Genomic DNA, 11,623 nt, shown 5'->3' with positions numbered 1-11,623 from the left:
CCGGCACATAAATGTTCCCTCAGTGGCATCACAACCCAGCAAGAGCTCCCTCTGTGACGTCTCTAGCACCGCAGCCCAAGCCCCGAATTTTTGGCAATTGAATGCTATGGCGGAGCAGGAAAACTATCAGCAACCTGTTCCGCCATTCACTAGGCTACAAACCAGGTTAGGCCTGCGACCTATCAGACGCTGGGACAGGATCCCCGCACAGGCCGGCGCGATAACGTCATTGGATAGCGCCGACCTACGCAAGGGTCCCGTCTCATAGCCTGCAGGACTGAGGAGCCTGGGAGGCTCTGCAGCTCCATTCGTCGCGGGAACAGGGCTAGCTAAGTATATGTTTTTTTTTATTTGTTTGGGGGCACTATCTACAAGGGGGTTGTGTGGCACTTCAAGGGGGTGTGGTGCTATCTACAAGGGGGGTTTGGTACTACTTACGAGGGGGGTGTGGCACTATCTACAAGGGGGATGTGGCACTATCTATAAGGGGCGTGCGGCACTATCCACAGGGGGGAGTGGCACTATCTGCAAGGGGAATGTGTGGCACTATCTACAAGAGGCTGTGTGGCACTATATACAAAGGGGTGTGTGGCAATATCTACAAGGTGGTGTGCCACTATCCACAGGGGGCTGTGTGGCACTACATACAAGTGGGCTTTATGTGGCACTATCTACAGGGGACTGTGTGCAACTATCTACAGGGGGATGTGTGTGGCACTATCTACATGGGGCTGTGTGTTACTATCTACAAGGGGGCTGTATGTGGCACTATCTACAGGGGTTTGTGTTGCACTATCTACAAGGCTGTTGTGTGCCGCTATCTACAAGGGACTGTGTGGCACTACATACAAGGGGGCTGTATGTGGCACTATCTACAGAGGGGTGTGGCACTATCTACAAGGCTGGTGTGTGCCACTATCTATGGGGGGCTGTGTGGTACTATATACAAGGGGGCTGTATGTGGCACTATCTACAGGGGCTTTGTGACACTTTCTACAGGGGGACTGTGCATGGCACTATACAGGATAGGGTGAATATCTACAGGGGGACTGTGCGTGGCACTATACAGGAGGCGAGTGTGATACTATCTACAGGGGGACTGTGTGTGGCACCATCTACAGGGGGACTGTGTGTGACACCATTCAGGGGGTGTGACTATATATTCTTCAACTTAATGCACATTCACTGAACACTTTAATAAGAACCTGTACCCTGTTCCTAATGAAGATATCTAATCATGAAATAATTGTATGCAGACACGTTCTAGAGGTTCAGTAACTGTAGAATGAATGTTGTTGCCAGACAGGGGTGGTTCGAGACATTTCTGTTCCTTTCAGATCATTATATACAATCTATAGAGTTTACAGTGAATGGTACAGATAGCAAGAAGACATCCAATGAGTGCTATTTCTATAGACCTTGTTGATTAAATAGGTCAGAGGAGTAGTTACTATGTAAGCCTCGTTCACATCACATTTTTTGTCTACAATTGACTTTAACGCCAGGAAAAGATGGAAGGCCGTGATGGATGCCACTGTTGTCATCCATAACGGAGTGGTATCTATCACGATAGACTGTAATGGTATACCTTAAACTGCTACAATTACAAACTACGGTTGATGGTATCCATCACCCTTAACATATTCACATGAAAAGCTATTAAAAAGCATGGGACATATATTTAAACGTACAATATGCCTGTGACGTATGGCATACAGTGGCATACCTCACCCATAGGCTCCAATTTTTAAAAAAATGATGTTTTCTTCAGACCTATCAAGTGCCGAATGCATAGTACTGTATGATCTTATCCCATCCACACAACCATAGCATATAGAACAGCACAGCTTCAAATGTTTATGCAAAAAATAGTTTTAATAAACTCACAGAGGTTCATAAAGTCTGCAGAAGTCTCTGTTGTCGCCAGCTTACTACTGATTCAATCTCCTTAGTTATATTGGATCTGTACATCTGTGGGGTATACCTGATTGTTAGGGGCATTTGCTGTGTATTTAAAACTTGGAAGGGTAAAGTGAAAAAACAAGAGTTTCCAAAACTAGATTTCAAAAAGGATTACAAAAATATAGAGAAAATGGGACATGGTAAACCAACAAAACTGTCACCATCAGATAAACCAAGCTTTTATCTTCAAGGAAAAGAAAAAAAATAAGCTCCACTCTTACTTCACATATGAAAAAATCGGCAGATGTTTCTGTCCATCATTCAACAGTGAGAAAACAATTCAATTCTATGGGTCCAAAGGATGTGTAGCCGTCAAGTAGGTGCTATTAAAAAAATAGACATAAAAATGGGGCTGGACAATTAAGATGTTGTTGAAGGACCGAAGACATTTATGGAGGTAACTGAGGATGTCTACAACTATCAGTCAAGCATGGTGGAGGATCAGGGCCAGTTTGTGGCTGTATAACAACATACACTATATGGACAAAAGTATTAGGACAAACCTCAATCATTGAATTCATGTGTTTTTTATTCAGTCCCATTGCTACAGGCGTATAAAATCCAGCATCTAGCCATGCAGTCACCTTTACAAACATTTGTGAAAGGATGAGTTGCTCTAAAGAGCTCACTGAATTACAGCGTGGTACCGTAATATGATGTCACCATAGCAAAAAGTCAGTTTGTGAAATTTCTTCCCTATTAGATATTCCACGATCAACTGTGAGTGGTATTATTGCAAAACACAAGAAGCACAGCAACTCAACCACAATGTGGCAGACCACGTAGTAGGTGAGCAGCTCCATGAATGCCTTACATCACCAAGCACAGTGTCAAGCATTGGATGGAGTGGTGTAAAGCAACCGCCACAGAACTCTGGAGCAGTGGAAACGTGTTCTATGGAGTGATGAATCACGCTTCTCTATCTGGCAGTCTGATGGACGAGTCTACGTCTACCGAATGCCAGGAGAACGTTACCTGCCTGACTGCATTTTACCAACTGTAAAGTTTGGTGGAGAAAGGATAATGCTATGGGGTTGTTTTTCAGGGTTTGGCCTAGTGAAGGAAATCTTAATGCTTTAGCATACCAAGACATTTTTGAAAATTGTATACTTCCAACTTTGTGGGTAAAGTTTTGGGAAAGGCCTTGTCTGTGTCCCAGTGCACAAAGCAAAGTCCATAAAGTTTGGTGTGAAAGAACTTGACCAGCCGCACGGAGCCCTTGCCTCAACCCCATCAAACACCTTTGGGATGAACTAGAATGTAGGCTGGGAGCCAGGCCCTCTCATCTAACATCAGTGTCTGACCTCACAAATGCTCTTCTGGATGAATGGGCAAAAATTCCCAGAGACAACCTCCGAAATCTTGTAGAAAGCCTTCACAGAAGTGTGAAATGTGTTTTAGCTGCAAAGGGTGGACCAGCTTGATATTAATGCCTGTAGATATAAAATGGAATGCCATAAATCCTCTCTTAGGTGTGATGTGTAGGTGTCCTAATAATTTTGTCAATACAGTGTGTGAAGTTTGTGATTTGTAAAATTTGTGAGATAACAACTCACGTTACACTTCTGTGTCTACGATTAAGACGTATTTATCAAATAAAGAAGATGCTAGTGTTCTCAGAACAATGGACTTACCAGCCTACAGCCCAGACTTCAGCATCATTTAATCTTTTTGTGATTCGTCGTACTTGAGAATAAAATACACTCAACTTCCAAGGGTGCCCATACACATTAGAGGAAAGTCGCCCATACCCGCTAATTTTGGCCTGACCAAACAACTATCTAATGTGTATGGAGATGTCCAGATGTCGAGGGAAAGAAAAATTTCAAAGCATCGGATCCTTTGTTACCGCAGGAGATAAACCACTGCCAGAGTTGTCTGTGGCTTATGCCCCTCTCCGCATTGAGACCACATGCACGCTTGATCCAAGATTCATAGAAATCCGGCAGGCGTAGCTCTTAGCACAAGAAGTAATTTTGGAATGAAGAATAAGCACTTTGGGTGAGGCAAGTTTTAATGACTGTACCCATCTTATATGCCTTTTGGCTGTGGCAGGGCTTGACACTATGCTGGGTATTAGTCACGGTCACGGAGTAGCAGCTGGCCAAACAATGATAATTTTTAGGACAAGAGTACCTGGGTAGAAGATTTGGCAAACACTCAGCGTAGCAGACACGTGGCGTAGCGAGCACGTGGCGTAGCAGACACATGGAACAGATGATACTTGGCACAGATGACACCCCGGATTCCGACACTAGATTTCGCATTGGAACAAACACAATTATTCGATACAGGATGTGGGGTACAGGATACGGGAACACAGCATACAGGATAAAACTAAGGAACGATTTGCAATAACGAACATGGACAGACACAACAACTCTCAGGCAAGAGGAAGAGGGCAGAGTCCTTTTTATACAGCAGTGTGAGTAGGGATTGGCTAGGGAGCTTTTTTTAGGTGTGCACGCTGGCCCTTTTGGCGCACCCTAACAGCATCCGAGGACAGTAGAGTGCACCGGCGTCTCAGAGGAGGGAGATGCCGGCATGAGCTAATGGAATTGCGGTCGCGGCCGTTGGTGGGTGTGTGATCCCGGCGGTCCGTGACCGCGGCCATAACAGTATGTCACTGTCAAATGGAACATACAGTGGTGCACACAAAATTCATGTTGTCCATGATATAAATATCAAAGCGTGCACCATTTTTAATCTTGTTCTACAATATGCACGGCAAAACTACTTACAATAGATGCGCCAAATAAATTATGGGCTACTTTAGCATGCATGTCTTGATAAATGAAAATATGGGTTTTTCCTTTGTAAAGCGTTGTTCTTACAACACTATTGATTTTTTTTGCCATCTTATCGCTAGGTACATTTAGATCATTGAAATAGTGACAAGCCTCTATATTATTTGAACAGTTTCTGAATACAACTTTATCTTTGTTACACTTGAAGTTACTTCCTTTGAAAAACATAAGAAATTAGAGCAGTGACCGAGAACACCTCTAAAATAACAAGTGCTGATCTTATTAATAAGAATTGGGCAGAAAAGCAAATATGACAATGTTCAGTGACTTTGTTTGACTTTACTTTATTACCTAAAGCTTTGTTATGTGTTAATAATAACACGTTTAATGGTGATCCAGTATCTTCTCTATCACACATCATGTGTAACCTAATGGATGAATAGAGGAGGCATTTTACAGCTTTCCTGCTGGTTTACTCCAATGCCCCGCAAGGAAGAAACACAGTACATAATGCAAGAGGTAAACAAAACATATACTAGTATATAACCAGTGCAGGTTCATTATTTAACCCTTCACAACTGTACTTATTGAACACGACATTCCATATGTAAATATTGAACATTCATATTATGCGTGTGCATGTCATTGAGTAGGGTCCCCAACCTTAGGACCTGCCTCTAAAATTTGCGAGCCATGCTCCCATATAAAGTATTACGGACCGTAATTATGGATGAATAATACAATCGTGTGCATGGGGCCTTACCCTGTAAGTCAATGTCCGACCCTTTAAAGAGCCTTGAAACAGAATTATTAACCAAACCAGGGAACATTGCCCTAAAGACTCAATACTAGCTGGATCTCTGCAATTAGAATCAATCTGGGGTGAATCTGTACTTTCTGAGGAGAAGGTGAGTAGTATATTACAAAGTGTATTATTTTTTTTAAGAAATGGTGAGGAAACAGTTTTGGGGAGGAAGAGGAGATAACGTTTCTATAGACTCTTGGGCATTTTCAACAATGTAATCAGAGTGTGATCTTGTAATGTTGAGATTTTTCATGGTTATATCAGCTAATTGGGGACTGACAGGCCGGAACAATGGTAGATTGCTCTTTACAGGGGATTATTGGATTGCTTTTGCCAATCAGGGGGTCTTGAGCTCTTGATTTAAAGAAAGCAGAAGTATGCCCATTAATACCATAATACCACCTAGTTCTAGAGTGAAAGTGGTTTATTAAAATAATAACATTTTTCCAGAAAAACACTTTATAGACTGTAAATCCTTTATTGATGGAATTCATGGACAGTCTTTGTTCTTTCATCCAACAGACAAATCAATATATGCTGCTTGCTGGATCTGGGAAGCACTTATTGGTTTGCATAAGGGCACATGGTTTATTTGCGGATGACACTAATTCTCCTTGGTAATATTGCCATCATTTTATTTCTGGAAATAAAAAAAAATCAGTGGAAGGCAAAATTTGGGACAGAATTAGTTAAGCATTTTAAACATTAAGTTGCCAGCCTAGTCTAGAATGGGCTCTCAGACCACCCTTTTAGAAAGTAAATTCATCTCAATTCTGTTGTGCTAGAGATGGCCCAGTCAATTCACATGTCTTGGAGCAACAACTCAGCTGTGAAGTGGTAGACCACATGAGCTTATAGTATCGAATAAAGGAATAATGAAGCATTTAAACTACATTCAAGTTTTGGCAACTGAATGTACTGAGTGGGGTAATGCACATGGCTATTGGACTATCTGGAATCCCTAGATTGATCAGTCATGGTTTACCATCTGTAAGGGTCATAATGCACGGCCTGACGTGGGCCATGTAAACGAGCGCCGATCAAAGGGATAGCTCGTTGATTGGCGCTCACTTGCTCCTTTCACACAGAGCAATGATTGCTTATGTATAGGGACCAGCGATTGTTACTCCGACAACAATGAACATATGCATTGGATATGCCATAAATGTCGATAGATTTATGTCCTATATCTGGTACCTGCACCTATCTCCAGAATGGGGTTCACTCGACCCTGTTTTGGGTTCAACTGTTTCTGTAACTCCCATTGGAATCATTGTGGAATTCCGTGCACATACGTGACCAACCCTTCAGGCATTCTTCGCTAGGAAGCGACGGCCGCCTCACGAGATGGAAAGGGGGTTGGGTGGCCATCGTTCTGGAGATACGTGTGGGTTCCAGAGCACCCGTGAATTTGCCATAAATGTCTAAGGTGTCAATATCATTTAAGTGGTGGCCCTAGTCATTCCTATGTTTGTTTGTTTTTATTGGGAAAAGCACTGTCTTACCTTATTTATGCGTTTAATACAACAAGATCCTAAAAATGAAAAGAGACAATAAACTGAATAGCATGAAGCAATTTACTTTAGACATAACAATGATATTTTTTTAAACAGCATTGTGAAGCATCAAACAACAATGAGACCATATGTGACACATTAGCACATAATGTAACCAGTTAATATGTAATACTTACATCCAAGATGTCAATGTCTGCATCATCAAAGTTTATGTTCATCAGCTGTGGTAAAGGTATTCCATTCCCTACGACAGCTAAAAAGAAGAAAATATGCAGATATTTAGATTAAAATCATACTGAAAATTATTAGTACGCATCGGAGGTCATATACATGGTTGTGTTATGGATCTATAGAATTTTATGAGCCCATATTGTACCTCTCTGAGCATCTGATTACACATGGAACATGCAGAGGTTTGTTTTCTCACAGATTCATTGAGAATCGCATGCATTGCTTCTAGGGGAGATAAATGTTCCGTATAGATGCAACCTGCGGCGGCACACTGAATCCGCACAAGTCCGTAATACAGATTTGTAGGCAATCCATGTGCCACTATATGGGACAATGCAACGTGCATGAACCTGAACATACGTATATTGTTCATAATCAGGGGCATGACAATTGAGGGTGTTAGAGGTAGCAGTCGCACCTGTCCCGGGTGCCGGTGAAGACCCAAAGGTCCCTCTGCCACATAAGAAGACACCTGTATTTTACATGGCACATTGTGGGTGGTGGGCCCTGCGTTGGAGTCCAGGATCTTCAAGTTACAACTGTGCCCATTATAATACATGAAACAGTCCATGAAACACTTATTATAAGTCCGGTATGTGAATTATTAAATCCTTACTGTTTATTGATGGCAGGAATGCAAGGTTAATTATGTTACCGACCAATCCCTCTAGCACAGAAACCTGCGAGAGGAAAGTGAAAAATACTTTTTATCTAAAAAAAAAAAGTGATTAAGTTCTACAGACATTTATTGTGGAATGAAAAGTTATGCCACTTTTGCATCTTTTTGTTTTTTAATTCTTCACAAAATGAAATATGTATACTTTCTGACAGTGAATGGAAACATCATTGTCTAAAAAGTGTCCTGATCATGTGCAGCTGACACAGATGCATTTACACCATTCAACCAAAACATTAATGACACTTCCCTAATATTGTGTTGGTCCCTTTTGTGGCATCAAAACAGTTTTGAAGGTTTCCTGTGGTATCTAGCAGCAAGACGTTAAAAGCAGATCCTTTAAAGGCTATGTACACCTTTGTTAGAATTTTTTTATTTTATTAAATTAATGTCTTATGCAATGGTGGATCATCCTTAGGCTCCAGGGGGGCCCATGGCCGCCCAAAGTACAATGCAGTTTTGTTGCGTCTGCGATTTCGTTTTGAATGGCGGCAAAAAAACGCGACAAAATGTATGTGTCCTGTAAAGGACCTGCAGACATAAAGGTCACATGACCTTATGTCTGCAATTCTTATTACTGATTAGAGACCTGCTAGTCATATGACCGCAGGTCCTACAACAGCAGCAAGAGAGAAGACCGTGAGTGAGGTGAGCTGCTAGGTAAGTAAGGGGATGGGTTTGTTTAAGGGGTCTGGGGTTTGTATTTAGGGGGTCTGTACTTAGGTGGTCTGGTCTGGGGTCTGTATTTAGGGGGTCTGGTCTGGGGTCTGTACTTAGGTGTCCTGGTCTGGGGTTTGTATTTAGGGGGTCTGGTCTGGGGTCTGTATTTAGGAGGTCTGGCCTGGGGTCTGTATTAGTTTATGTGGTCTGTATTAGTTTATGGGGTCTGGGGTCTCTATTTAGGGGGTCTGGTGTCTTTTAGTTTAAAGGGGTCTGTATTTAGTGGGTCTGTATTAGTTCAAGGGTTTTGCATTTAGGGGGTCTGGTCTGGGGTCTGTATTTAGGAGGTCGGGTCTGTATTTGTTTATGGGGTCTGTATTTAGGGGGCCTGGGGTCTGTATTAGTTTAGGGGGTCTGGTCTGGGGTCTGTATTAGTTTAGAGAGTCAGGTATGGGGTCTGTATTAGTTTATGGGGTCTGTATTTAGGGGGCCTGGTCTGGGGGTCTGTATTTATTTAGGGTGCTTGTTCTGGGTCTTTATTAGTTTAGGGATGTCTCGTCTGGGGACTGCAATCGTTTAGGAGGTCTGGGGTCTGTATGTATTCTAATTTATTAGTCTGAGTTTTAAAAGGGGTTGTCCGGGCACGTGGATAGGTCATCAGTATTAAAAAACGGTCCGTGCCCAGACAACCCCTTTAATGTATGGTCCTGGGCCTTGGTTTCTGAATTTTTGTGTTTCTATAGGGACTGGAAATGGCTGCAGAAGCGAGGAGCAAAGATGTTTCATCAGGAGAAGTCGCCATACCGGTGTGTGTCAGATCGAGAAGGAAGAAGAACGACTCCCATCAGAGAAGATGTCACTTGTAAGTCACTGGATCTATAGAGGATCCGTCTCCTCTCCTGACATGTCTGTTGTAGGAAATCTTTGTATTCCACATAAAGTCTTTGTGTAACCAGGACTAATAGACAAATGCGTGTTACCATTCCCATTGTAAGGAGCGATGTGTCCCTACACAGTGTAATACATTCAGCGATGGTTGGAGACTGTCAGTATGTAGGGACACAGCCCTTTGAGAAGAGGAATCGTAACAACCATTTGTCAATGCTCGCACAGAAAGGTGGTGTTCACTATAGACATGGCAGAGCGGCAGTGGGGAAGGGGGGCCCAAGTTTGTGGAACAGCCCGTGGCCTATGGTCTACTTAATCTGCCATTGGCCCTATGTGTTTTAAATAAGCTTTAAATTCACTTTTGTAAAAAAATGTTTTGACTTTTTATGATACAGCTTCTATGTATACAGGATACATAGACGCTGTATTCTTCTCCCTCAGCTGATTCTGTCGACTCAGCTGAGAGTGGGTCCTGCGTGTCTCTGACACACAGGATCCCCCTAATAATGATCACATCTAAGTTCATAACTTAGAGGTAACAGTTGAGAGAAAATGATACAGCTCCTATGTATACTGGATAAAGTAAAAACATTGTTTATATAAAAGCGAATTTTAAAGTTGCTTAAAAACACATAGGATATTGATTCAATAAAAAAAATAATACAAAAAATAAATATATATATATATATATATATATATATATATATATATATATATATATATTAACTACTCTCCTATTAAATTCTTCTATTCAAAAGAAGGAAATTTCCTTATCTTACCATGCAATGGTAGAAGCATTAATTACTGACCCCCTCCCGTTTATACATAAATGGAAAACAGATTTTAATGCTTCTGGATCTGCTGAGAAGTGGATTAAAGCATTCAGTTTACCATCCGAATTATCTAAATGCATTAATCATATGGAGAACTTCAGAAAAATCCTCTATAGATGGTACTACACCCCCAAAAATTAGCAAAACTATACCAGGGAACGGAGGGTAAATGTTGGAGATGTCGGAGAGCTGGAGCGGATATGAAGCATATATGGTGGGAATGCAGTGTTCTGAACCAACTGTGGAAAGCTGTTGGATACTTATTATCAGTTATCTGTGAAATTAATATGATCTTATCCCCTTTACAATGCTTAATGCCTATTGACATTGACTTTTTTCCTAATGATCTTAGGACAGTCATTTTCCATATATTAATAGCAACTAGACTAAAAAGGTCAAAATATTTGAAAAACTCAGAAATTCCTTCGTTGTCAGAAATCATCAGTTTGGTAAATGACAATTGCACGTCTTGCTAACAAAGGTGTTCATGGCTTTTAAGTCCTGCAATTTGGAGTCAACCCATTCCTGAACATTTTTTGCCGTGTGGCCGGAGCATTACTCTGCTGAACGAGTACACTGCCATTGAGGAATAACATTGTCATGATGATGTGTACTTGGTCTGCAACAATGTTTATCTATGTGGCACATGTCAAAGTAACATCCACATGCATATCACGACCCACGGCCGTCCACATGATATAAAAGGAATTGTGACTCATTAGAAAAGGTCACCTTCTTCCATTGCTCAATGGTCCAGTTTTGATGCTCACATGCTTATTCTAGGCGCTTTCAGGGGTGGACATGGGTCAGTATGGGCCCACTGACAAGTCTGCAGCTAAACATCTCCAAACACAGCAAGCTGTGATGTACTGTGTGTTTCTATCATAGCCAGCTATAACTTTTAGGGCAAGTTCACACAGAGTTTTTTTGGCGCTGATTTTTACTGGGAAACCGCGTCGGTGTCAGCCCCAGAAAACATCTAAAACCGCCTCCCATTGATTTCAATTAGACGCGGAGATGTTTTTTTCTGCAGTGGCAATTAACCCTCGCAGGAGAAAAAGGCGGCATCTTCTTTCTTGACATGGTTCCGCCTCTGATCTCCCATTGAAATCAATAGGAAACAGAGAAAGCGCTTTTCACAGCGTTTTTTGTCCGCGGTCCTCACGGAAAACAGCGGGAAGAAAGTACAGGTGGGTCTTAACCTGCAGAAAAATTCCTTCAGCAATTTTGAGCCAGATTTTTTCTGCCGGCAAATTCCTCCGTGTGAACTAGGCCTTTAGGGTAGGTTCACATGTGTTGAAAAA

The 11,623-nt window shown here is 41.8% G+C and overlaps 1 protein-coding gene across 1 annotated transcript in view; it reads right to left on the bottom strand.

Moving 5' to 3' along the window:
- Positions 1–6,024: 6,024 nt before the first annotated feature.
- Positions 6,025–11,623, bottom strand: part of LOC142665833 (BPI fold-containing family B member 4-like) — a 32,159-nt gene continuing 26,560 nt past the window's right edge. Inside the window, exons 13-16 of the mRNA XM_075845611.1 lie at positions 7,879–7,942; positions 7,208–7,284; positions 7,020–7,048; positions 6,025–6,154 (exon numbers count right to left, since the gene is read on the bottom strand). Coding sequence (XP_075701726.1) covers positions 7,025–7,048; positions 7,208–7,284; positions 7,879–7,942 — 165 coding nt within the window. The 3' untranslated portion in view covers positions 6,025–6,154; positions 7,020–7,024. The remainder of the gene's footprint in view (positions 6,155–7,019; positions 7,049–7,207; positions 7,285–7,878; positions 7,943–11,623) is intronic.

This window comes from Rhinoderma darwinii, chromosome 13 (genome assembly GCF_050947455.1).
Source record: "Rhinoderma darwinii isolate aRhiDar2 chromosome 13, aRhiDar2.hap1, whole genome shotgun sequence".
NCBI classification, from domain to species: Eukaryota; Metazoa; Chordata; class Amphibia; order Anura; family Rhinodermatidae; genus Rhinoderma; species Rhinoderma darwinii.
The sequence above is the reverse complement of the archived record's forward strand: the minus strand, read 5'-3'. Positions and strand labels throughout refer to the sequence as shown.